The sequence below is a fragment of the Sceloporus occidentalis genome, unplaced genomic scaffold (assembly GCF_023333645.1).
Source record: "Sceloporus occidentalis isolate IW3139 unplaced genomic scaffold, rSceOcc1.0.p SCAF_138, whole genome shotgun sequence".
NCBI classification, from domain to species: domain Eukaryota; kingdom Metazoa; phylum Chordata; class Lepidosauria; order Squamata; family Phrynosomatidae; genus Sceloporus; species Sceloporus occidentalis.
In genome coordinates, this window is record NW_028317118.1 from 927,521 (window position 1) to 953,819 (window position 26,299).

Consider the following 26,299-nt stretch of genomic DNA (forward strand, 5'->3'; position numbering starts at 1 on the left):
AGACACATATAGATGTGTGTGTGTTTCTGTTTGTGATGGTAAACCAGATTTGGTTTAGAAAGCTCGGGACTCCTCAGCTTCACCTCAGACTCAAAGGCCTCGGCTTCGGCCTCAAGCTGGGCAACGTGGGGATGTGTGTTGTTGTGTGTTTGTGTGACGGTGAGGCCCATTTGTTGTGAAGCGCGTTGCTTGCCTCCAACTCGAGGGGCCAAGCCTCCCCTAGCAATGTGGGCAAGGCGTGTGTGTGTTTGTGTGGTTGTTGTTGTGAGGCGCCATCCCTCGCCTTGCCTCCTCCTTGGACCGTTTCGGGGCTGGCGGCGCTTTCTTCCCGCTCGGGCCTCCGTCCCCGTTCCTCGGAAGCCCCGCTCTGGCCTAGGGGCGCTCTCCGCCCAGGGGCCGCCCCCCTCGGGCTGGCGGGCCAGGCGAGGCCGGGGCGGGCGGGCCTTGCTTGGCTCCTCCTGCTCGGGGCAGGGCCTGGCGGAGGCTGGGCCTCTCTCAGCCGGGGCTCGGGGCTGAGGAGGAGGGCTGGCGCGGGCCGGTCGGTAGGTCGGGGATGGAGGGCGTCTTCTCGGCGCCGGCGCTGGCCAAGGAGGCCTCGGAGCTGACGGTGATGGACGTCTACGACTTGGCCTCGGCGGTGGGCCACGAATTCGAGCGCCTGATCGAGCTCCACGGCGGCGAGGCCCTGGCCCGCCTCATGCCCCAAGTGGTCCGCGTCCTGGAGCTCCTCGAGGTCCTCGTCGGCCGCAACCACCGCGATCCGGAGCTGGAGGAGCTGCGCCTCGAGCTCGACCGCCTCCGCCTCGAGAGGGCCGACCGCCTGGAGAAGGAGCGCAAGCACCAGAAGGTCAGCCCTCCGCGCTTCACCCAGACAGCAGCCACGGCTCCAGGCTCTCCGGGGCTGGGAGCACGGAGGCTGAAGAAGAAGAACCCGGTCTGGCCCCGCTTTCACTCTGGTCTGCCTCAAGGCTCTGGAATTCTGGGAGTTGGAGTTTGTTGTCGGGCCCAGAGCAGAGCTTTAGCTCTTGTCTTGCTCAAGGCTATGGAATTCTGGGCCCTACAACAAACCCGGACTCCCAGAATTCCATAGCCTTGAGCAAGACAAGAGTGAAAGCGGGGCCAAAGTGGAGTCCATTGATGGGGAGCAGAATCTTGTGTTATTTGGCTCAGATTTGAAGCCAGAAGGTCCTGATCCGGGGAAAGACGTTCCCAGCCCCTGGTACCCTTCCTACGCAGAAAGAGAGGGCCACTCATGCCCAGTTTGCTGATGCCTGGTTGAAGCAGCCCTCCTCTTGTAAAATGCCCATGAACAAGTCACAAGTCTATTTTCAGGGACTACAGTTCTCAGAATCCCCCATCCCAGCATAAGGATCCTGCCGGCTGGGGTCTCCTGAAGTAGCTTTTCCAAGCTCTGGTCAAAATAGGCTTTGCCTGGTCAGAAGAGAGCAGACACAGAAGTCTTCTCTTTCTCTTATGCATCTTCCCCAGGAAGGCACCCCCAGAAGTCACCCAAAATAGTGAGGCCTTTGGAGCCCCAACTCTTCCCCAGCCCTCAAAACTCTTCTCCAAATTGGAGACTCATGACTTTGAAGGACGAGATTTGCGGTTCAGACAGTATCCTCAAAATAAAGGATGCTCCTGAAAATGGTTGGCATGCCTTCCAATTCTTACTGCACCTGGGTATAGTTCTGATTAAGGGTTCAATCCCAGTTTAGGTCTGCCTTGGCACCTCTTACACCTGCAAAAGCCCAAAAGTATGGCCTTTTTGGAGGTCCCCTTCTCCTCCAGGTGGATTCTAGCCCAATTCGCCTACAGGCAGGTGAATAAAGAGGCCATTTTACAATGAATTGCATTTATAACTGACTTCTCCCACCTCAAGAAAGTCAAAGTGATATACATAGAATCATAGAAACATGGTACATCCTCTTAGTCTGAGAGTTAGTGACCAGCCCAACGTGAGTTTCTTGGCTGAGGAGGAATTTGAACTCGGGTCTTCCCAGCACTGTAATCGAGACACCCCCATTCCTGGCTCTGTAGTCCACATTTGTTCTTTTTTGCCTGCATCTCTTTGCCTTTGTTCTTCCTAGATCTCCTTTTTGTTCCAAAAGTTCAAAACGTGTCCCTGGGTTTGAGAGTTCACGTTCTGAGGACGTTTTGCTGGCGACCTTCGAGGAAAGAAAGAAAAGAGCTTGGCAAAGTTCCTTTTTTTAGGCTGCACATTCTTGAGCCCTTCAGCCAGACATTGGAAGTTGTAGTCCCCCAGCCAGCCAGCCTCCAGAAGTTGTAGTCCAAAAGAAATAATAATAATAAGATTTCTAAACTGCAGGAGAGATAGGAAGGATGGAGAAGGAAGGAAGAATGGAACCGACGAGGAAGAATAGGGGAAGGAAGGACCTGGCAGTAGCAGAAAGTGACTCTGTATGTATTTGTTTATTTGTTTTCTGTTTGCCTGATCAAATTATATTGTGAACCGACAGCATCGTCTGGTTAGTAAGAGGCTAAAGCAAAGTCAATAACTTCGGAAAGATCACGGGCCTTTGACTCACTTCTCTTTCTGCCTAGAATAAATGCATTATGTAACAATAGCAGAGCTGTCATCTCCAGGGGGATGAGAGCGACTCTTCCAGAGAGATCCAGAGGAAAATCAATGCTCATGCCCTGAAATTCTTGCGCCCAGAGTGTTTCCACAAGCCTGGGGTAGCATTGGCACAGTAACCCCGCAGTCTTGAGTCTGCTTCCATTGTTGTGCCCTTGGAACAAGTGTAGCTAAATTCAACATCCTCTTCTCTTTGCATTGGAGGAAACGTGGGGTGGGGAGCTCAGGAGCCATGGGTAATTCTTCTCAAAGAGAGTTTTTTCCTGGATTTGAAATGGTGGGCTGTGTATCCCAACTATTTCCTTCTGCACGTTGCTCCCAGGAGCAGCATCGGGGAAGGCTGGGTGTAACTGGGTGGGGAGGGAAGGAAGGAAGGAAGGAGAAAGACTGATGGATGAAAATGGCCTTCTTTTGCTGTTGTGCCTGCTGGCATTTTTTTTTCGCATGGTGGTGCTACCCAAAAGTACTTTTTCATTCCTCCCTGTTTAGCAGCTTTGAAAAGAAGGGAGGGTGGGAATAAAAAGGAGGAACAGGGGAAGGGAGAAATAAAATGAAATTGAAGGTTATGATCATACAAATGCCCCTGCCCCCCCGTAGCAAAGAGAATATGATCCATTTGGCCTTATGGGCAAGATGCTCTATTACCCTCTCACACTTGTCATGCAGACAATATTTGGCTCTCCCAGTCGGGTTGCCAGCTGACTTGAGTGCTGCATGTTCCTGTGCTTTTAACAGTAGCAGAGAGCCACCGGTTAGGTTCCCTCCCCCGTTACAGCATGAAAGCAAGAGGTCTACTGACTTCTGCATGAGAAGCTGCTGTTAAAGACAGAAGTGCAATGGCTGATGAGAAAGTTGGCAAACATCAGTATCCATCATCCACCCAGACCCACCCAAATGCTGTCCTTTGCTGCTTGTAGTTGCTCCCTGTTCCTCTGTCACAGTTGCCTTGTCCTTCTGAGATGTAGCCCTTGGAAAACTTGGAAAGAGCTGTAACTCAGGTGCCCAGCACTTGCTTTTCTGGCAGAAGCTTTGAGATTCTCCTTCCCCATCTCTACCAGGTAGGACTTGGAAATACTCAATATAGCTGGGTAAAAGGTAGATCTCAATCTGTCGGTATATGACTGAAGCTGAGAGGGTGTGACTTTCCCAAGGTTACCCATTGGGCTCCTATGGCCAAGCAGGGATTTGAACCCCGGTCTCCAGAGTCCTGGTCCAACATCCAAAACACTACACCACACTGGTCCTCTTCTCAGAACAAATTCCTGGGTTCAGAATGAGTACTTTTTGCACCAGGTTCTGGTTGGTGGTTCTTGGGGTTCTGGTAAAACAAAAAGAGCTAAATAGATGCATCACTTGGCTAAATTACTTTTTTGGACTACAATGCCCAGAAACCCCTAGGAAGATGATGGCTGGGGGAATCTGGGAGTTGTAGTCCCAGACGTAACTTATGTACATGCCCAGTCCTGATGCAAACAATACTAAGTTAGAAGGACTTGGTGTGAGCCAGCTCCTTTTGTCCTAAAACTTTCATATTTGTTTATTGCTATGCCGATACCCCATCTTTCTTACGTTCTGAATCACAGCCTAGGATCCCAAGATGGCCTTCCATCCTGGCCTTGACCAGCTCTAAAGCTGCTGAGCTTCTCCAAGGTTGGCTGCATCATGTGCCTCCAGGCCGTGGTTTTGGGATTATCTTTCTAACTGGAAGTAATTGATCAGAGCTTGGAAAAGTTATTTTGGACTATAGCTCGAGCTAATGGGAGTTGTAGGAAGAGAAAAATAACTCTTCTGAGTTCTGCATTTGATCATCTGGCTTTGCGAGGGGTAAGATGTGCTGTCCTCATCCTTTAGGAACTGGAGCTTGTGGAGGATGTCTGGCGAGGGGAAGCCCAGGATCTCCTCACTCAGATTGCTCAGCTGCAAGAGGAGAACAAGCAACTGATGACCAACCTCTCCCACAAAGACGTGAATTTCACAGAAGAAGAGTTCCAGAAGCATGAAGGCAAGTGGGTTTGGCAGAGTTGTCTCAACTATTGATGTGGCGCTATGGCTCTGCAATGCATGCTGCAAAGTACAAAAGGAGCAAAGAGTCTGCCCCAAAGGGCTTACTAATAATTTGCAACCTGGTCAGTGGATGATTGCTGAGCTTGGAAATATTTCTTGGGCCGCAGCTTCCCCATCAGTTAGAATCCCTCTCTGTCAGCATGGGCACGATGCATGCTGCCCTGGGCCACGGTTCTGGGCGTTGTAATCCTGTTCTGAGCACTGTAATTATTTCTGAGCCTTGGAAGATGGCAGAGAAAATAAAGAGGTTGAAACATGACCAGCTGCTCTATTCTGCTTTGGTCAGACCTCACCTGGAATATGGTGTCCATTTTTGGACACCACAATTCAAAAAGGATGTTGACAAGCTGGAGCATGTCCACAGGAGGGCGACCAAAATAGTGACAGTTCTGGATGGCCATCTCTCAGGAGTGTTTTGATTGTGTGTTCCTGCATGGCAGAAGGGAGTTGGACTAGATGGCCCTTGGGGTCTCTTCCAACATTGTGGCTGCATCTGCACTGTAGAAATAATCCGATTTGACACTTCTTTAACTGCCACGTCTCAATGCTATGGAATTTTGGGAAGTGTAGTTTGTTGTGGCACCAGAGCAGAGCTCCAAATCCCATAGCATTGAGCTACGGCAGTTAAAGAGGTCTCAAACCAAATTATTTCTGCAGTGCAGATGCACCCTATGATTTTAACTCAGCCTGCAGAATGCCCTCTAGTACTCAATATTAGAGGCTCTGGTGGTTTAGCAGCAGATTTCTTTTCTTGGTTGGCCACCTGCAGAACTGAGTGGCCAGTTTTGTCTTGCTCATAACTAATTTTAAATGGAAATCATCTTCTTGGTAGGTAGTGGGTGTAGCACCTGCCTTGTCAGGATTTAAGTCAGCTGTTTGGGTATGTGTGCATGTGTTTGTGTGTGCAGAGGAGTTGAATGGAACATTCCCAGCAGTCACTCCTTTTGTTCTCACAGCCCCCTGTTAGGAACAACCAGTCAACGCAAAATAGTCATAAAGTCCAGGAAATCAAATTTAAACTGCATTAGGAATAGAAAATAAACTTCCTTTGAAATCCAGTCTGCCTCTCTCCTGTATGATTGTTAACACTTTGTCTGATGAAGAAGCCAGTGGAGCTTCAAAGCTTGCATCATGTATTTTGTGCATCTTGGTCGGCCCCATACAGGTATCGCTGTTGTGGATTTTGGACATTATTGTATTTTGTTGTATGCCCAGCATGGCTACCTCTGGCTAAATCTTTCTATTGTTCGTGCTGAACTCCCAGTGATCTTGAAATATCTGACGTATTGTTTACAAAAGCAAGGAATGGTTCTCCTGTCTCAACAAACTTGTCTGTCTTAGTTTGCCCTTGAAGAACATTTGCTTAGCTGTTAACTTTTGTCAGCGATCTTACCACACGTTTCTTTGGGAAGAAATATTACTGAAGCCCATGGATGATCCATGATGAGTTAAAAATGTACAGCATCCTGCTAAAAGTATATAGCATTCTTCACAACCTCATACTGTACATCGGTGGTATATTTATCTGTTACAACTACATTGAAATCCCACCTTGTCACATTTTCCATGGTGCCATCATAAGATAAGCAGTCAAAGATTTCTAGCTCACCTTTTTTTCCAACTAAAGGAAGGTTTTCATACGAGGAATCAACCGAAAACACTTAATGGTTGGAGAGGCATAGACAGAAAAAGAACAATAACATTAAAGAGATTTTCCATATGGTTTAATAGCTAGCCTCTGGAATTAAAGGCTGAGGTAGCTGAACTTGTCCTACAAAGTCTTCAAAGCAACTCTGAAGTGAGAGCCCTACAGTTAGCCCTAAAGCAAATGCTGAATCAGGAGGCTGGCAGACAGTGCCAAGGCTAAAGCGTAGTTCAGCCAAACATACTGGGTACAGAATAGTTGTGAGTGATCCTCTGGCATAAATATAAACACAGATGAAAGCCATAGAACAAGATGACACATGGGTTCAGTAGGCACGCACCTGCCAGGCAAGGTATGATGCCCCAGGATCCTACTTATTGGGGTTCAAAGGAATATCTGGATTATTAATATCAAGACGTTGTCTTGTGTGACACAAGGGAACCAATTATTATAAGATTAGACATGAATAAGAAACCATCATTTCAAAGACTGCCAAGAAGCAAGGGCTCACCCAGCTTTAGAACTCTTTTATTAGGCTGCTTTTCCAATAACAAAAATATTATTTTCCAGTTTTTTTAGCTAAAAAGTCCTACTGGGCCTATTACAATTGTATCTCAGTTTTCTTCTTGTTGTGCTAGGACTGAGTATCTTTTAAACTCTTGAGTTACGTTCTGTATTGTAAGGTACCGTATAGTAAAAGGATAAGCCAAGTTGGTCTCAAGAATGATCTCAAATGGAAACAATAATTCACTGTAGAGCAATAGTTTGATAAATTCTAACACCTGCTCAGAAGTGGCATTGGTGATGGGAACTTTAGGGTGCATCTGCACTGTAGAAATAATGCACCACTTTAACCGCCATGGTGCCATCCTACAGAATCCTGGGGCTTGTAGTTTTGTGAGGCATCAGTACTCTTTGGCAGAGAAGGCTAAAGACTTTGTAAAACTACACATCCTAGGATTCCGTATGACGGAGCTACAGCATTTAAAGTGACATCAAACTGCATTATTTCTACAGTGTAGATGCCCCCCCTAGACATGCTAAAGCCCTGCCTTGCTTAGGTCTTGCAAAAGACAAAGATCCCATCCTGAGGAAGACCTGGACTAAGACATAATTTAGCAAGGTGGCTTACCTGACTCTTGTCTGCCCCACTTTTATTCCTCTTTTTATTCTTCTGTGAAAGAAGGTAGACTGAGAGTGAGAGACTGGCCCATGGTCATTCAGAGTTTCCCAGCTCTGTGGAGACTTGAACCTCAGTCTCCTAAATCCTAGTCCCCTACATCATTCTATCTTTCACACTGCATTGGCTCTGAAATTTTAATCTGGTTGCCTTGCAACAATATATGAGTAAATGTCTCCAAATTGGGCTTTTCTAAGGGAGGCAAGAGACAGGAGCACCGACATTTTCATATGCTATGAGCAGAAATGCAGCTTCAGAAAATCTGATATTTGCTTGAGCTCCAGGGCTTTTATCAGCACAGGTGCTTTTTGAGCAGCCTCATGAAATGGGAGGAGGACTCACCTGCCCAAACACACCTGGCTAGAGAATCCTTCCTCTGTCCTACCAATTCTCATAAGTAAAAGTGTAGGAAGGAGGAAAAAATATTCCCCTGCGACGTGATGAGTTCTACCTCCTTGACACAATTGGTAGCTTCAGGTCTGGGCAGTTCTATTTGCAATTGTTCAAATCTTTGTAATGTTTTTGCTTATTTGGGTGGCAATAACAGAGCCTCCAAGGGATAATGGTTATGTTGTGACTTTGTCTTTATTTTAAAGGAGCTATTCCTGGTTTGATTCTGGGATGCTCTTTGAATATTGGTAGCTGTGGGGCTGATTTAAGAGTCCATTTATACATGTGCCACAAAATCAGAAACCAACATGGGATGGGCAGTGCAGAAAAGTAGTCTTATACCATAGAGAAGTTTTAAAATGGAGATTATTTTGTTATTGTTGAGAAAGGAGAGGATTTAAGTTAGTTTTTTTCCTTCCAACAATGATAAGTAGTAAATTGGGGTGGGTTGCCATTTTCATTACAATGCTGGGGGTGGGAAGCAAACAAGCTTTGGAATGGAAAATATATATATAACAAGTGGAGCCTGTAATAAAGTATTAGAATGGGGAGTGTGTCCACACTGCAGAAGTAACCCGGTTTGACATCGCTTTAACTGCCATGGTTCAGTGCTATGCAATTTGGGGCTTTGTAGTTTGTTGTGGCACCAGTGCTCTGTCAGAGTTCAATAGCACTGGGCTATGGCAGTTAAACCAGTGTCAAACTGGGTTGTTCCGGCAGTGTGGATACAGCCCCAGATTTGCTGAGTCTTAAGAGTTTTATTGTATCAAGTACCTCAAGACCAGACCTTGTATCTCCAAATGCAGCCCCTATCAACCAGCCTGGCTGGGACAGATGGGATTTGTTTTCTAAGGACATCTGGAGTGCTATATGTTCCCCATCGCAACTGCCAGTAGTTTGAAAAGCACCAACCTGATGAATTTCTGTCTGCCCTGCTAACGTTGTCAGAGTCCTGCCACAGAACAGAGGATTGTTCTAGTTGGGTATCATCACCAGTGTGGTCCCTTAGCAGAAGAAAGAAAGTAACCCATGCTTACTCAGTGCTGAATCTCTCTTTCTCTTTCCTTTAAATATTAGGGATGTCGGAGCGGGAAAGGCAGGTGATGAAAAAGCTGAAGGAAGTGGTAGACAAACAAAGGGATGAAATCAGAGCAAAGGACAGAGAACTTGGACTTAAAAATGAGGATGTAGAAGCTGTAAGTGCCTTTCCCCTCCTCTTCCTTCTCTCCTTGATGCTTTCCTAAGGCATCTGGCTGACAGTTGCTGGGCACAAAATGGGCATTCTGTCTGAACTGCTAAGGCTATGCTTAAGGAGAATAGCGTAACCAATAAAAGTGACATTTGAAGATTGCCTTGGCTGCAGTGAATCATTTGGTATCTTTGTTAAATCCTCCTGAAATGTGGTCTGCCTCCATGCTGTAGAAATAATCCCGTTTGATACCACTTTCACTGCCATGGCTCAGGGCTGTGGAATTCTGGGAATGAGTAGGTTGTGGCACCAGAGCGCTTATTATTATTATTATTATTATTATTACTTCTATCCCACTTTTTCCCCAATCTTTTTTAATAACGGAGGATTTAGTAATTTATATATTGGTTGCTGCTTTTCTTCCTTTCTCTTGCAGCTTCAGCAGCAGCAAAACAGGCTTATGAAAATTAATCACGACCTGCGCCACCGAATCACGGTTGTGGAGGCGCAAGGAAAAGCTTTGATCGAGCAGAAAGTGGAGTTGGAGGCATATCTACAAACCAAGGAGCAGGAGATGGGAGCACTGCGGGCTGAGCTGGGAAAACTCCGAGAGAAACTGCAGGGAGAACCTAGCCAGAACGGAGAAGAAATTCCGGTAGGCAGAACTTTGTTCCCGGTCCGTTTTTGAAAGCCCTTCCTTTGTTCACTGCCGTGGTCATCATTAAGGCTGCATCCACACTGCACAAATAATCTGGTTTGACACCGCTTTGACTGCCGTGGTCCCCATGCTCTGGAATTCTGAGATTTGTAGTTTGTTGTGGCACCAGACCTCTTTGCTATAGAAGGCTAAATGTCTCACAACATTACAGTTCCCAGGATTCCATAGCATGGAGCCAGGGCAGTTAAAGTGGTGTCAAACTGGACGATTTCTGCAGTGCAGATGCAGCCTAAGCATGGATTGCATTTACAACGATTACAACAAGTTCCTTTGACTAGACCTGCATCTAGTGCTTGTCTCCCTTCCCCCTTGCAATGCAATGTTAGTTATTAAAGACACAAGCTATTTGATATGCCCAAGCTTCTGCACCACTGAGGAGGTTATGAGGGTTGGGAAATATGGCTGCCTCCTGTTTATGTCTGAGCCTTGAAGGGTAGCAATGAAGTTGCACTTAGATGTCCCCAGCAAATTGAAGCTGTTGCTTAGGTGAGAAAATCATAAATCTCTGAAGTCCACAATTGTGAACTGTGGTCTTTCAAGGACATCATAGGACAAAAATGTAAGGCTGATAGTGTTTTTAAAACTCTTTCTCTCTGTTCCCCTGTGTCCAAATTCCACAATCAAAATACACACTCATTCCTGATCCAGAAAATTTGATATAGATTCAAACATCAATGCAAGGCTCAGCTTTGATCTTTTCACATACTTAAATGGTTTTCTCTATTTTTCTAACAAAGAAGCAGGTGATGGGTAGAGGTTGGTTGTGCTGGTTGAAGAATTTTGGAGTTTGAGGTCTACAAAGGCATTTTCTAAGTTCTGAATAACAATGAGAACAGAACTTTTAACGCTAAAAGGCATGGATTTTGTTTTGATGGATCCCTTTGGAGGATTAACAAGTGCACGCATGGATGCCTGACCTGGATTAGAATCCTAAATGTGAGAGGGCAAAGAGAAAGCCTCCTAACACTTCCCAAACTGCTAGTGATGTTGTTAAAGTGTCATCAGACTTGGTCCTCATTGATACAAAATATTCTGGTTTGGATGCGACTGGTGCCCCCATGGTATGGCATGGTTATTCTTGACAGTGAACTTCAGATCCTAACAAAAGGAATCCATGTGTGGAGTGCCACATTTCCAACATGGGCAAAGCACTGGGGGCAGGGGAAGACAGACAGAGGGAGGTTTGATTTTGCAAAAGTCACATACCTTGTTGTTCAGTAGGTATCCCAGGCATAGTCCCCTATGTGTGTTTCTGCATGGCAAAATGGCGTTGGACTGGATGACCTTTGAGATCTCTTCCAACTCTACGATTCTATGAGATGCATTGATCTAGTCTACATTTACAGTAGTTAACTAGATGCTCTGGGAAGCTCCTAAATAAAGCCTGGAGGGGAATAGCTCTTTCTTCCTTTCTCCCCAGCAATGCCAATATATAGTTCTCTTCCTCTACCGATTTATCTAATGTCTCCATTTAAAGCAGGGTTGAGAGACTTCAAGTCCCCTGGGGTCCCCTATATGCCTATGCCTCCCTCTCCCTGACGCCACTATTGAGGTTTGGGTTTTTTAAAAAAATTATTAGTAAGATGATTAGCCCCTTTTAATGCTAAAGCGACATGTAAACTGGACCCAAAGCCAAGTGTTAACTTGAGCGTTCTGCTTGGCCCTTCAGGTGGAAGAACCAAACAACGATGACTATATCTTGGAATCGGAGAAGATGGCCATTGACTTGAAAGATCCCAATCGCCCCAGGTTTACTTTGCAAGAGCTGCGAGACGTTTTGCATGAGAGGAACGAACTGAAATCTAAAGTTTTTTTACTGCAAGAGGAGCTGCTTTATTATAAGAGGTGTGCTGTGGTTTTGTTTCTTTTTTCAGCTTCTGTTTTTTTGCAGTCTGATTCTTTGCAAAGTTAAGCAAGCTAGTGTGGATTTGATTTTCGAGGTGTCAGAGTGTTAGTCAGTTCTGACATTCAAGTCCGTTCCGATTTATGGCAACTAAGCTGACCCTATCATGGGATTTTACTGGCAAGATTTGTTCCGAGGAGGTTTGCCATTGCCTTCCTCTGAGGCTGAGAGAGTGCGACTTGCCCAGGTCAGTTGGGCACCCAGTGAGTTTCCATTGCTGTGCAGTGATTTGAATCCTGGTCTCCAGGGTCATAGTCCAATGCTCAAAGGATTACACCACATTGGCTCTCATTTAGCTAGGTCTACTTTTAAATTAATCAATGGCTAGGGAGCCCAGGAAAACTGAAGAGAAATAACCTCTGTTTTAATTCTCATTCCTTCTTGCCAGCCTGTGACCAGAATCTGATCGGCATCTAAGCCATGGTCCTCTATGGAAGCATTTGGACATTTTTGTCTGATGCGGAATGTCTGCATTCAGTTGTGCATTCAATCACACAACTTTGCCGTTAAACACAACAGATGTGCAGCTGATGTCTCACTCCGCTGTTTAAAATTCAATGTTTCGTTTGAACAAGACAACTTTTGTTTGTTTTTAACTATAATTCACTGCAACAAAATGCAGTCCCCAGAATTCCATAGCACAGAAGTATGGTAGTTAAAGTGGTGTCAAACCAGATTATTTCTGCAGTCCAGATGCAGCCTCAGTGGCCTTTTGCACTACCCTGTCCTATATATTCACTGGCACAGGTGAGAGAATGTTATCTCACTGTGATAAAATTTGACATATAACTTGCATATGTCCTCTGTTTTTTAAAGCGATGAAGTGGATGAGGAAACCAGATCTCCTCAACCGACAACCATAATGAATTCCAAACCAACCACTCAGCAAGAATCTGGAATCAAACGGCTGTAAGTAAAATCTTTTCCAAGCATGTCTTTAACTTTGGGGAATTTGCTGGACTCTCATGAGTGTCAATGCTTTTCAAAAGGCTTTTGTAAATAATTATGCTCTCCCTCCTCTTTAAAAAACAATAAATGCTTTGAACAAACATATAATGACACAGATCCCACCACTATTTCCTTGTTTAGCCCTCCTGTACTTTCCTCTTTATTGAACTTTATATTGTAAGCTCCTTGGGGCAGGGATCTCTGTCCATTTCTACTCTCTAAATTACATTGTGCAACAATGGCCCTATAATGACATTTTCTGAATGTGCAGATTATTTCCTCCTGTTTTATGGGTAAACAGAAGATAATTCCAGACTAGAACTAAATATACAATAGACCCTCCACATTTGCGGATTTGATTATTTGCGGTCCTTCAGCAAATGTGGAAGGACCACTGTAGTTGGTATCATAATGCAGTAAGAGGTAGTGCCAGGGGATGCATACATTTAGATACTTATTACGTTGCCCTGAACATTTCCAAAACTGGTCCACAAGCTTGCTGGGTGTTGTTGTTGTTGTTATCTTATATGTCCCAAACCAAATTCAAGTAAACTTACCATGTCTAACAATATATATTATACATTTCCTTGGTGTTCTGTTTCTTCCATTGTTCCTTTCTCTTGAGACTGTAGTGATGGCACCAAGGAGGAAAAAATGGCAGGGCACAGAACTAAGAACAGCTCAAGTTGTGCGGAATCTGAAAAAGAATTCACGCTATAAATTCACACTAACTTCATCTAGCACCATATTTTCCCTGGAAGAGGCCGTGTTTGATTTTGATATAGTTAGAGGTTTGCTTATGGTAGCCACCTTATTTTATTATTCAGTTATAATTTGTTTCTTTCCTCCACATAAGAACAGGGGTCCTGCAATGGAAGGGGCAACTCCCCACCTCACACAGTTGCCAATGTAAGCCTGGCATGGTACATTGATGGCATAGTTATCTCTGATGGAGGTTGAAAGTGGGAAGGAAATTAATAAACATCAAGTTTGGAGCAGCATTTGTTTGCTTGCTTTTTAAAAAAAAATATTTTAAAAAGGCCAACTCTTCTCTGTGTAGTTTTGTACAGTGAGCAGAAAGCAGCCTTTTGTTTTCAAGGTTGCTTCGCTCATTTGTTGCTGGCCTTAAAAAATAAAGGAGAAAAACAAAAGCCCGTGTGTGCCATTGCTGGATGAGTGATGCAACCAGCTGAGCTGGGGAACTGTGGAAAGCCAGTTGGGAATAATAATAACTGTGTGCTGTTTTCAACGCTAATAATAGCAACTCCGGACAGTAACTCTGTCAGGAGCTGTGTTTAGCTCAGAAGCCAAAACAAAATCAAAAAAGAAGTGGTGCTTGGGTGATCTCAGCTGTGTCCTTAGCTAACATGAGGAAGGCTGCAACAAAATGGTGTTGTGCATTTGTTCAGGGTTGCAGCCACAAAACCAATAGGAAGGGAAAGCAGTCAGTATCCCCCTAAAACACCAGAGATAAATCTCCAAGTCTCTGTGGTGCAATACTGTGCCCCAGGGGCCATAGAAGATTCCCCTCTTAGATCTTGGATGTGGAGCTCCAATCCAGGAGGAGGAGATCCAGTTTCAGATACATGTACCCTGCCTCTGCTCTTCTTGGCTCAGAATGGCTGGCCTCGGTGAGCATAGGGGAAGGATTTGCTTGGTATGTAGCACTGGAGGGTGCGAAGGATCAGCTGTGCATCTGCTGGATCCATAGCTCTCTCATTTCCACCTTCATCCCCAACATGGAGAGGACCTTAGACTGGCCTCACAATAGTAGCTTTGAAATGCGGGCATTTAAAAAAAGAATTAAAAAACTAATTAAATTGCGGGGGGGGGGGGGGGAAAGCACAATTAAATAGTATATAGTTTGAAAGGTGAATCACTGCTCCTGGAGGTTTATAGGAGAGGCAGTTCAACCTCTTTTTTTGCCAGAAAAAAGGCAAGCCAAAGGAATCTGGAGGTGGAACCACAAAGACACTCTTGGAGGCTGCATGCCTCCCAGGACTGCCCTTTGCCCGCACCTGCCCTAGAATTTTTTATCGGGCTCAACATGTTTCAGAAATGCAAATAATACTGCTATGATATAGCTTTTCTCTTCCCACAAATCTCCACTGAGCTTTTAGGCACCTTCCTTTGCTAAAACAAGCAGACTGACAGTCTCTAGCAGGGCTCTCCTGAGGTTCAGAGGCACCTTTAGACATCCAGAATGTCCCGAATCCCAGACCATCAGCTATGCTGGTTGGGGCTTTTGAGAGTTGAAGATCAAAACGTTTGGAGGGTCAGTAATACAGAATATTTTCCCAAGCCTTGTGACAATACAGTTGGCTCTCTGTATCCACAGATTGAAGCATCCATGGCTTGAAAATAGCCAGAAAATATATAAATTCCAAAAAGCACACCTTGATTTTGCTATGTTCTATTAGGGACACTCTTTTACTATGCCATTGTATTTAATGGGAATTGAGCATCCACGGATTTTGGTATCCACGGGAGTCCTGGAACTAAAATCCAGCAGATACCAAGGGCCCACTGTACATTCCTGTGTGGAATATACTCCTCACTTAACTCCCATGTTTCTTCTTTTTTGACCTTCCTTCCTTCTTTCACTCCTTGGTGTGTATGTGTATTTGAATACCTTTCCTGTCTTACTTAAGTCTCATATCGTTCGTGTGTGTATGTTTGTACTTTTCCAACCAGGATCTTTACAGCTATAATGCCCATGGTAGCTGCCGGACTGATCCCCGATGATCCCACATTGCAGCCAATAAGAAGACTTATGTCCCTTGTAGGAAATTTTCATTTTTAAAAATTGGTTACTGTGGAGTTTTGGGTCCCCTATTTTGCGCATGATGTGCTGCTCTTCCTCACTTTTAACCCGGGTTGTATTCTCATTGGCTGATTGTGGGATCATAAAACATTAATTTCTATTTCTATTTTTATTTTTTGGAAACGTGGCCAATCAGAATGCTCCTTTGCTGCATGCTATGCCCACTTAATTTTGGAGACGTCCATGTTCAGTTGCACATTGGTCTACTTTGGTACTCCTTGGGGGCACTAATGTCTATTAGACGTACATAAGCAAATATAAGGTCAGTTGATTCAGATGATACTCAAGCCACTCCTCTGCCTTTTTGGCCTCACTGGCATCTTAGGCTGAGAGAGTGTGACTTACCCAAGGGCACCCAGTGGGTTTCATGGCTGAGGAGGGATTTGAACTCTGGTCTCCAAAGTGGTAGTCCAACACTCAAACCGCTGCGCCACTCTGGCCTCTCTAGCCTTACTGAAACTTATTTGCCTTTGCACTATTTGTTAACATTTTATGAGTGAGCCTTTCCCTTCAAGAGTTAAAATGTGTTTTAACATTCCCTAATATCAGGAATGGCCTAGCAGTCATGGAGGGCTGTGTGTGTATATGCTTTTCGGATAAAGAAAAGCCTGTTGATGGCTTATATAGGAGCATATTAATCACTGATGTAGTTTAATCCTGCTTTTCAATGCCTGCCTACTGACAGATTGCAGAAGATTTTTTTAAATCACATTATTTGATTTGCTTCAGGTTAAATACTTCATGTAGTGCTGACAAATCTCAAATGTTGGCATAATCCATCATATTTACATGTCAGCTTGTGATTAGGCTCAAATTGATATCAGATACTGAAAGAGGAGTGCGCAAGTATTACTGAAATGGGCAGCTTGGGATGACAACCTAAAAATGCCTAAAAAGTATTCCACAATGGAATGGAACAGAACAAAAGATGTCAACTTTTTAGAAACTTGGGTGACTACACCATGGATGTATCCTGTCCTCCTTTCTGGATTCTAGATTCAAGGGTTCTTTTACCTGTGGTAAAAGATGACTAGATGCTTTGCTGTGCCAATGTAAAATCAAAGCAATTCAGATTGCAATCCAATACTCACTCGGAGTAAGTGCACTGAATTAAGTGGGTGTTTCCTCTGAGTAGGCAGGCATAGGATTGCATCGGGAGACTACTAACCATATAACCCTATGCTGCTTCAAATGCTGAGTGGCTAGTTTTTGGGCTCCAGTGCTTTAGACTTTGATTTTATCCTCTCCGTGCTGCATGCCTGGAAAACATATCTGGGATAGCCATATAGCAAAGTACAGCAATATCCAAAATCCACAAAACAGTGATACCTTTATGGGGTCAAGCAAAATGCACATTACACATGTTGCAAGCTTTCGAAGCTGCACTGGCTTCTTCAGCATGCAAAGTTGTTAAAAATCATACAGGAGGAAGAAGAAGGGGGGGGGTTGATGATGTTAGTTATAGTCCTGCATTTGATCAAGATGTTGTGGTTGCTGTCCTCAGTTCAGATGGTATGGAGGGGTATTCATGCAGGTGGGGCCCTTATCCTTCTGGCCATGTGGCTACTGGGAGACAGTTCAGGTAGTAAGCTTTAAATTCCCTTAGCAAGAGAAAAGGTGATCCAGTTTGTCACGACTGCGGCATACCTGTTTTTGAAAATGCGGGGATTAAGACATGATTTCAACCCACCTTCTACCCCAAAAACTATAAGGGAAACTACTGGAGCTGTGAAATTTATTGGGGTCTTGATAAAATCAGCTTGTACAAAACTATCAATTGACTCACAGGATGAGCTGTGTATTTGAATCTTAGTGCCAAAACACATTGCAGAAATAACCCAGTTTGACACCATTTAACTGCCCTGGCTCAATGCTAGGGAATTCTGGAAATTATTGTTTGGCAAGATATTTAGTCTTTTCTGTCAGAGAGCTCAGGTGCCACAACAAACTACAATTCCCAGAACTCCCTAGCACTGAGCCAGGGTAGCTAAAGCAGTCTCAAACTGAATATTTATGCAGTGTGTTTTGGACCTTAGCTTCTGAGGTCCAAAACACCTGAAGAGCTTTCAGGTGGCTGGAATGAGCTCTGTGCTTATTAAAATCATGCTGTTTGGACAGAATTTGACCTTTTTAAATAACATTAATTACTATTGATGAATGCGTTAATAGCAGGTCATACAGAAACTGCCCTCTGCCACACAGTCAGCACATTATAATTTATAATTGCTATATGAATTGCTCACTTGTAGTTTAGTTCAGTTCCCATAGAAACAGAGAGCAATCCCTTACAATGAGTAAAGACGTAGTAGCTTTAGACTTCTCTGGGTTCACAGGGCTGCATTGCCAAATAAGCGAGTGCTACCGGAAACAGTCCGATTTTGCCTGCGCTCTTAGCCTTTGGTTGTGTATTTTGTGTCGCTTAAAACTGACTGCATTTTTTCTGCTCTAAACTTCAAGGTCTTAACCTGTGCGGTGTCTCCCCTCACCCCCCTTTTTTCCCTTTTGTAAGGTTTAGTTTCTTCTCCCGAGACAAGAAACGGATGCAGGCGAGCCAGCGAAATGTCCCCTTCCAGGGTTCCTTTGGTGAATGGGCCGACTCTAACAAAGACGATGTATACACCGAACAAGGCCTGGAGGCCCTGCAACACCTGTGACTGGAAGCAAGTGGTGTTTGGGTTACAGTGGTAATGGCACGTTAAAATATGGAGGGACCCAGGTAGCCGACTGTGTCCCCACACCCCATTCGTTTGCCTTATTCAGTTGGCTATGGGGCTTATTTTCCCCCCACTGATTTGCCACAAGGGATTCCTTAATGTTTACTTCTAGTGACTGCACTCCGAAAACTAGACCCGAGTCTCTTTAGCAATGGCTTTGTATACTCTGGTGTAGCCACTCTTGCTATGTTATTGGCCACACGTTCCTTTAAGAAGCCCCTGGACTGTTTGGACTGTTACATTAACTTCACCTAACAAAACTTTCCTTTAAACCAAAAAAGATGGATGCCATTGCAAGAGTTACTTCCACATCCAATTGCTCTCGTTGGACGCTCTTCTCACCCAGTCTGTTTGAGAAGGGCATTTCTGGATAGCAAGGACCTTCCCTCCTCCTTTCTTCCAAGGACTCTTGAGAGAGTCTTTGCTGTTGTGCTTAAAGCAGGTCCTGGGTGCAGCTTTGGTGGCACCTTCTTTTTACAAAAGGAGCCCATGATGGAAACTGGTCTGACACAAAATCCTGGAAATTGAATCACTCTCCAGATGGGTCAGGACTGTGTATTTTTGGTTTGTTATTTATAGTGCCTACAGACATGATTTACAAGGCAACGGCGCCTTGCACTTTGCTCTGTGATATATTAACAAAAACTAAAACCGCTGAAATCCATGCTAACCTTTTTTTAAAGGATCTTCACGCCTCAAGTCTTTCCTCTCTTTTTCCCTGCAAGGCGATCTCTTTTATGAAGCACGCGGGTCTTTTACTATCACAAGCTTCAGGAGCCGAAGTCAACTTTTAAGCGGATTTCTTCCATCTTATCTGGTTAAGGATCTTACCTGGATCCAAACAGCCCTTTGAGGTGTGCCCACTATAGCACTGGGGAAGGCCAGTTTGTATAGGACTGTTCCTGAGAGGGCTTTGGTGCATGGCTCATTGCACATTAGTATTTCATCAGGACAGTCAAGCTACCTTAGCTCTTATTCTGAGGTTTTTCACCTCTGCACTAACACTAATTTCACCCCAGATCTTTCTGAGAAGTCTTTTGTACCATTTGGCAAGGGCAGGGAATACCTCTTTACGGTGAGTGTAAGGAGTCTCCACATAACCTCCATTATGCATTCAGAAAGATGGGAATGGACACTCCTTTTCTGGTCAACCAGTGTGGGAAAGCTCCTTTTTTGGACTACAAGTCCCAGAATACTCCAGCCAGCATGGGCACTGGCTCTTGGTGGCCATACATACCTCTGGTATCCACCTATTCACTGTTGTTGGGATGAACCACAACCTAAAACACCTCTCCTCCCATTTTCCATCGCTGGTAGTGCCCTCCTGTTTTGCAGTGGTCCCATTTTGAGTCTACTTCTGTCAGCACTTTCCATCTCATTTTGCTATTAAAGGAAATGCTGGCATCCCGTTTTGCCAGTTTTCCTTTATGGGAGCATGGCCTATGGCCGCAGTGGCAAGAGGGAATGTTGTACCAGCCTTCATCCTGCTTCTACTCTGTAGGTTCGCTGGACCTCTGAAGATTATTGGTGAAAACTCCAATAGTTCATTACCTAAGACTTAAGAGCTGGAAAGTTCCCTGTTCAAATCTTTCAGCCACAAACCCATTTGGTGGCCTTAACCAGGCTGCTGTTAATACCACTCTATACATTGGTCAGTCATACAGGGATAAATATAAGGGATAATGAATTTTCAGGGAGTGTTATGGTTACTGATCTGTTGGAAACTTCGCCACAGCGCTGTACAGACATGTAATACTATTCTTGTCCTTTCCCTCAGTATTATTGTATGTGATCAAGGCTTGTATCTTGGTTTTTTTTTTTAATTTAAAGAATTCTATATAAATAGCAATGGTGAGTTTGTAAAAAAGTATTTATGTTACCAGTCCAGCCCTCCTGGTTTACTTGGGGTTAAATTAGTTGAAGCTGCACTAACTCCTTTGGCCCTATATCAATTGAAATCCAATAGGTTTGCCTTGGTTTGGTTGTGCAGGAAGCCGATGCCAGCTCCACAACGCACTGTATTTAACCATGAGTGCCAAATTCTATTCCTCCGGCAGCACCATCCAGTTTCAGAATTTTGTGAGTGTGTAAGTTGATCCTCCACCCCCCCTCCTTCCCCGCCATTGGTATGCAAGCCAGAATTCTGCTTGAATGAAGTGAGCAAAGTATGTTCCTCCAGGAGATGTTGGAATGCAGCTCCCAACATCCATAGCCAGCAATGGTGATGGATGCTGGGAGTTACAGTCCAACACTTTATTTTACCTACTTTGATATAAAGTGCAAGTGGTAATATAGCTGGAGTAGGCCCTTTGCCACACTTGGGAGGGGTGAACAACAGATACCCCAACTGAGCGCTAAGCTGGCTCTGCATCAGCTGATGCAGAATATGCATCATGCAGCCACCTCAAGCAGCAGCTGCTGAGTATCACAAAGAGAAGCAAACAGTGTGTTGTTTGATTTGTTGTTCCTGCATTTTTACTCCCAGAAACAGGGAAGTGCCGGGATATTCTGCCTCGTGTGCCAAATTAATTTGGCTCATTTTGGGTACTGTGCACCTTGCGCCACTTGCTGCTTGCTCTCTTAGGCAGCAAAATGTGATGGGTTGGCCCTGCTTTGTATAGCACCTGTGCAATTTGGCCTTAATGCTTCTTACAGTTTGTATGTTGGTTGGGAGAAAAGAACTGCTGTTTTGTTTTAAAGCTTCTCTTCTTGATATGATAGCCCTGTTTAAATATTTGAAAGGATGTCATATTGAAGAGGGAGCAAGCTTGTTTTCTGCTGCTCCAGAGAACAGGACCCGGAACAATGGATGCAAGCTACAGGAAAAGAGATTCCACCTGAACATTAGGAGGAACTTCCTGACAGTAAGGGCTGTTCGACAATGGAATGCACTCCCTCGGAGGGTGATAGAGTCTCCTTCCTTGGAGGTCTTTAAACAGAGGCTGGATGGCCATCTGTCAGGGATGCTTTGATTTGGATTTCCTGCATGGCAGGGGGTTGGACTGGATGGCCCTAGTGGTCTCTTCCAACTCTACGATTCTATGATTCTTGGGATGAGGGCCTGATGCTGCAGGGCTGTGCAGCCTGAACCAAAAACCCTTTTTTAAAAACAGTACAGAAAGCGACAGCAAGCTGCTTGCATGTGGCCAAATGTATTCTGTTTTGAGTAACCTCAGTATCAGAGGTTCTCCAGCTTAAGGTGTGATGCATCTTATGTTGATGTGTCCCTCCTTGAAGGGACTGGCTTTTCCAGTTAAAAAGAATTAAACTCTAGGAGTGTTTGGCTTTGAAAGCTGATACCACTCACATTAAGTAGTCCTAAACTAGAAGGACCCGTGCTCCCATAGGATGTAAAGCAGAGGATTACTTTTAGTTAAAGAAAAAACTTGCTCCTTAATCTAAAAACCTGATCCGACATATTTAAATAAAAGCTATTAAGAAAACAGGTTTGCAATCCTAGACACTCTGAAGAGTGGGAGCAAGCCTCATATAACTCAATGGTTCCCACTGCCCTTAGTATGCCAGCATACCAGTAGTAAACAAACTACTGAGTTCTCTAAGACAGTGTTTTTGAACCCCTGACATCCCAGAGGTTTTAGACTTCAACTCTCAGAAACCCTAAGGGTTGGCTGTGCTAGCTAGGGCTTCTGGGAGTTTGTCCAAAACATCTGGCAAGCCAGAGGTCGAAAACCTCTACTCTAGAACTCTTCACATTCAAAAGTGGATGGAAAGATAAAATAAGTCATTATGTTAAAGCAACATTTTTGTGCAGGGGTGGCGGCTTATAGCCCTCCAGATGTTGGACTTGAGGTCCAAGTAACCCCAGCCAGGCTAGCCAATGGTCAAAAATTGATGAAAGCTGCTCTCCACCAACTTCTAGAGGGCTACAAGTTACACTGCATGAGAGATTTCACATAAAGTGAGATTGAATAGAACGGACAAACAGTTTTGTAAGAAAACACCTTCTCCACAACCACAGGGGAAATATATTCATCTCCCCGCATTTGCAGCTTTGACTTTTGCGGATTTGATTATTCATGGATTTTATTAATAAACACTGTGGTCAACTTTAACCAAAAGTCACACTGAAGGACCTAGAGATTCCTAGAAATAGATAGATAGAACAGAACACTCCACTAGGCATTTGTAGCTCCTCCTCTATGGTCAATGTCTGGCAGATGTTGACCACAGAGTTGCACTGGAGAATCAAGAGATTCCTAGACAGGTGTTCTCTCAGGTAAAAACATAGTGTTTTTGTTATTTGCGGTTTTCCCACCTTCACAGGGGTCCTGTGCCCCTAACCCCAGCGAATGTGGAGGGACAGGTTTGCTCCCTGCTGACAGAAGCCTGTCTCTGCTGGACCTTCCCACTTGATAGGTTTGTTTTTTACTAGCTTGCTGAAAAAGGATTTGCCCTGCATTTCCATTCTTGGCTTACAGAGCTTTGCCTCCTCCACGAGTGGCATGGCAACTTTGAACCTGCTCAGTAGGCTTGTAAATTTTCTTTTAGGGTAGTGCACTTGTTTCCTAGGCTGTCCGAAAACCTAAAGCGGTCCTCCTTCAACTTGGGGCTCCCAATCTAAGTTGGATTGCCACTGTTACACCCAGTATAGCCAACCCACAAATAGAAGTTGGATGAAGCACTACAGTTCCATTTCCTGACCACTAGAACTCCCATTCATCCCGTTCCAAGAATATAGGAGGGTACTCCAAAGCTTGCTTCTTGAATAATCAAGAGGACTAGAGAACCCTGCTTTTTAAGAATGGTGGCTGACTCTCAGGAACCTGAATTCCCCCTCCTAGCTGCTAAATTCTGTGTTGATATTGTTGGAGCATAAATGCATGGACTAATATACAGGAGCGAGGATAATGAGTAATAGTTGTGTTCCGACTTGTCACTTTTTGAGCCAATTTGTTTGAATCCAAACTCAAAGAAGAACATAGACCTCCTTTCCTCTATCACTACGCTCCCCAAAGCTAGTTTATGCTCTAGTGACTGACAGTTCCAAAAATGCAATTGTTTAGTAAGGCCTGCCACATTGGAAAAGGGAATGGACACAACTATAGGATATGCAAACTGAGTGAATGTGTGTCTTTATTCAAGATTCAGGGTGTTGCAAGGTAAAAAGGCAATAAACAGGGTTTAAAGGGGATGGGTGGGGGGCTATGTCAATTGTAGATCTTTTTAACCTTCTAAATAAACTATTTCTGAATTAACTAGAGGCTGTTTGTGGTTTTTGCACAACCTATGAAAAACAGTTTGGCCAAATATTTGGTAAATTAATCCAAATCAAGACATAAAATTCAATGTTGCCGCACATCATGGGCATCACTGCCTTCTTGAATTCCTACCTCCTTTTTCTGTGCTGTCGCCTTCTCATCACCCTAATGAGCTGAATATTTCTTAGTCTCTTTAGCTACCATTTCCCTCCTTTTAGCCAATTTAAATCCATCTGTGAAGCTGAAGGCTTTCATGGCCGGCATCCAGTTTTTTGTAGGTTTTTCGGGCTATGTGGCCATGTTCTGGAAGAGTTTATTCCTGATGTTCCGCGAGCAGCTGTGGATGGCAGCTTCATCTCTGAAGATGCCAGCCACAGCTGCTGGCGAAACGTTAGGAATAAACTCTTTCAGAACATGGCCACATAGCCTGAAAAACCTACCTCCCCCCCATAACCCCTATTAAATCCCTACCTTTTCCCCAGAACTTGAACTTTCCCAGAATTAATTTTCCTTCCTGTGGACAAAAGGAAAGCCCCCCCCCCCCGCCCCTTTATCCTACCCATTGGAACCCATCCCCAAACACTGTTGTCGACAGCACTAGGAAAAGTTACTTTTTGGACTACAGTTCTCAAAATTCACCCAGACCCTGACATGCTGACTGGGGGATCTTGGGAGTGGTGCTGAAAAACGTAGCGTTTTCCAAGCTCTGCACCCAAGCCATTGCTGTGCTATTTTACAATGCTTGGCCACGTTTATTAGACAGGGTTAAGAGTGTAGAATGAGACAGTGAGCACAAAATTGCTTAAGAATTTACTAACTCTGCAACATGGTACAGGAAGATGAATCAAGCGTGGGGTGGAGTGGAAATATGAACACGCCAGCCCATCATCATGAATGGTTTTCAAAGTTTGGGCTCGGTTTTTTCTGGGATGCATAGGCCTGTTACAGACTGCCAAAATAAATCTGTTTCGGGTCTCTTTGGAGGTATGCTATTTAAATGATGCCTGGGTCCTAAGAGTCAGGAGGTCGCGCCAAAGCCACACTCCATTCCTAAGCACTGGAGTGCAGCTTTGGTGCAGCTTCCGGATTCTTAGGATGCATGCATCATTTAAACAGCATACCTCCAAAGAGACCCGAAGCAGCTTTATTTTGGCAGTCTGTAACAGGCCATAGTTTCAGATAATCCACTGGTGTTTTTCAGACGTCATCTTCTATCACTGTCCATCTTCATCCCTCGATTTCTTTGAGGTGTGCTCCCGACTTCGGTCTTTCCTTTCTCTGTCCCTTCCCTCTCTTCCCCTGTTCCTTTCCTCTCTACCATACCGCTCTCGGTCTCTCTCACCCCATCCCCGAACCCGGTCCCTTTCAGACCTCCATTGTTCTCTGCTCCTTTCATGATCCCGGTCCCGCATTTTCCAGTCCCTTGTCCCTTCCCTGGACCAGGCTCGGTCTCTTTTTTCCACCGACCCCTCTCTGTAAAAATCACTTTTCATAGCAGGCAAATTAATAGGCTTCCGGAATGGTCGGTCCCGACCTCCAAACCGCAGCTGCCCCGATTCTTTTTTGCCCCCAAAGCCGCCCCCAAGCCTCCGAGGAATCCATCCTTTGAGAGTCCTCTCCAGCTCGAAGTCGACAAATATCTCCCGTTGGTCGATCACCAGTCTGTTGGCATCTCGGTGGGCTTTGAGAAGGGCACGCTCCTCTTTGTATTCGATGAAGGCATAGCCCTTGGAAAACCCAGTGACCAGGTCTCGGACCAGACGGATCTTTCGGATGTCTCCGTAGCGGGAAAAGACTTCCTTTAATTTGTCCTCGGTGGTTTGCAAGTTGAGTCTGGCAACGAACAGCGTGAGGTGGGGGTCTCCCGAGACGCCTTTGTTGGGAACGTACCGGGCCAACATGGCCCTCCATACCGCACGGTCGTGGGGTTCCTCATCCGTACCATCAATGCTTCCAGCTTTGAGGGGATCATATTCTTTTGCAATGGGCGCCCACTCATTCATGGTCTGGAAGGGGAAAAGACATTGTTCAACAGCTTTCGGATTCCTAATTTCACAGGACTGGAAGAGAGAAAATGAAGACCCACCGGACTTTGATCTCAATTTATTTTATTAACCATTTATCGGGAACTGTTTTTTAATGGTATTTTAGGGTGGGAGGGAGATAGGGGAACTAGGATCTAACCTGTCCTGTCATGCTTTTATCTGTTGAAACTCATGTTTTTTGAGTATCTCCAAAACAGGGAGAGGTGGGATACTATTATTATTATTATTATTATTATTATTATTTGACCTTTACCAATTAAAAAAAGGTGAAGTTTTAATTAGTATGTTGTATTTTAGGGCAGAATTCTTCCCTGGGGGTTGCCATGTCCCCTTCAAGGCCCCCACAGCTACCCCTTGCTTTAAGGCCAGAGCCTGAAGGCTGCTAGGTCCTCTTTCTGGTTCCATCAGATGCTGCTTTTCCAACAGAGACACCACAGTAGGCCAGGATACTGTCTCCTCCCCCCCCCCCCCAATAAGGTGCTAACCCCATCTTCCCCTCTCTTTCCAAACCTCTGGCCTTGAGGGATGCCTGCAGGGGACCCCCTGGCACCCCAACTCCAGGGACTTTGGAAAGGGAAAAGGACAAGGAATACTCACCTTCCATATATTAAGGCAGTATGTGTTACGAATCGGCGGCTGCGAATGAGAAACTACTTCCTGGCCTGCCTGGATGCGCGCTAACTATTAAGGGGAGGTGGCATTTGTGGCGAATCAGCGGCTGCAGACGAGAAACTGCTTCCTCGCCTGCCAGAGGCAGGCGAGGAAGCAGTTTCTCGTCTGCAGCCGCTGATTCGCCACAAATGCCACCTCCCCTTAAAACTATATTCCCTCAACTTGCTAAGAACCGCTCTTTATTTCTTTATT

The 26,299-nt window shown here is 44.9% G+C and overlaps 2 protein-coding genes across 6 annotated transcripts; one reads left to right on the forward strand and one right to left on the reverse strand.

Moving 5' to 3' along the window:
• The first annotated feature begins 513 nt into the window (after window positions 1–513).
• On the forward strand, window positions 514–23,694 carry LOC149281134 (RILP-like protein 1). Of its 4 annotated transcripts, none has more exons than XM_089499608.1 (8): window positions 514–847; window positions 4,448–4,598; window positions 8,953–9,071; window positions 9,501–9,719; window positions 11,452–11,627; window positions 12,502–12,594; window positions 13,490–13,542; window positions 17,967–23,694. In XM_089499608.1, the coding sequence occupies exons 1-8, from the start codon at window positions 554–556 to the stop codon at window positions 18,143–18,145; spliced, it is 1,284 nt and encodes a 427-aa protein (XP_089355734.1). In that variant the 5' UTR covers window positions 514–553; the 3' UTR covers window positions 18,146–23,694. The 4 variants fall into 4 exon arrangements, with proteins under 4 accessions (XP_089355734.1, XP_089355735.1, XP_089355737.1 ...); XM_089499609.1 differs by having other exon boundaries at window positions 13,495–13,542; XM_089499611.1 differs by lacking the exon at window positions 13,490–13,542 and adding an exon at window positions 15,328–15,415 and having other exon boundaries at window positions 17,967–18,051.
• A 260-nt stretch (window positions 23,695–23,954) lies between these two features.
• On the reverse strand, window positions 23,955–26,080 carry LOC149281135 (U11/U12 small nuclear ribonucleoprotein 35 kDa protein-like). Of its 2 annotated transcripts, none has more exons than XM_089499665.1 (2): window positions 26,033–26,080; window positions 23,955–25,396 (listed from the first exon to the last, which is right to left on the reverse strand). In XM_089499665.1, exon 2 carries the CDS (start codon window positions 25,391–25,393, stop codon window positions 24,605–24,607), a length of 789 nt encoding a protein of 262 aa, XP_089355791.1. In that variant the 5' UTR covers window positions 25,394–25,396; window positions 26,033–26,080; the 3' UTR covers window positions 23,955–24,604. The 2 variants fall into 2 exon arrangements, with proteins under 2 accessions (XP_089355791.1, XP_089355792.1); XM_089499666.1 differs by having other exon boundaries at window positions 23,955–25,450; window positions 26,033–26,050.
• Window positions 26,081–26,299: the final 219 nt, after the last annotated feature.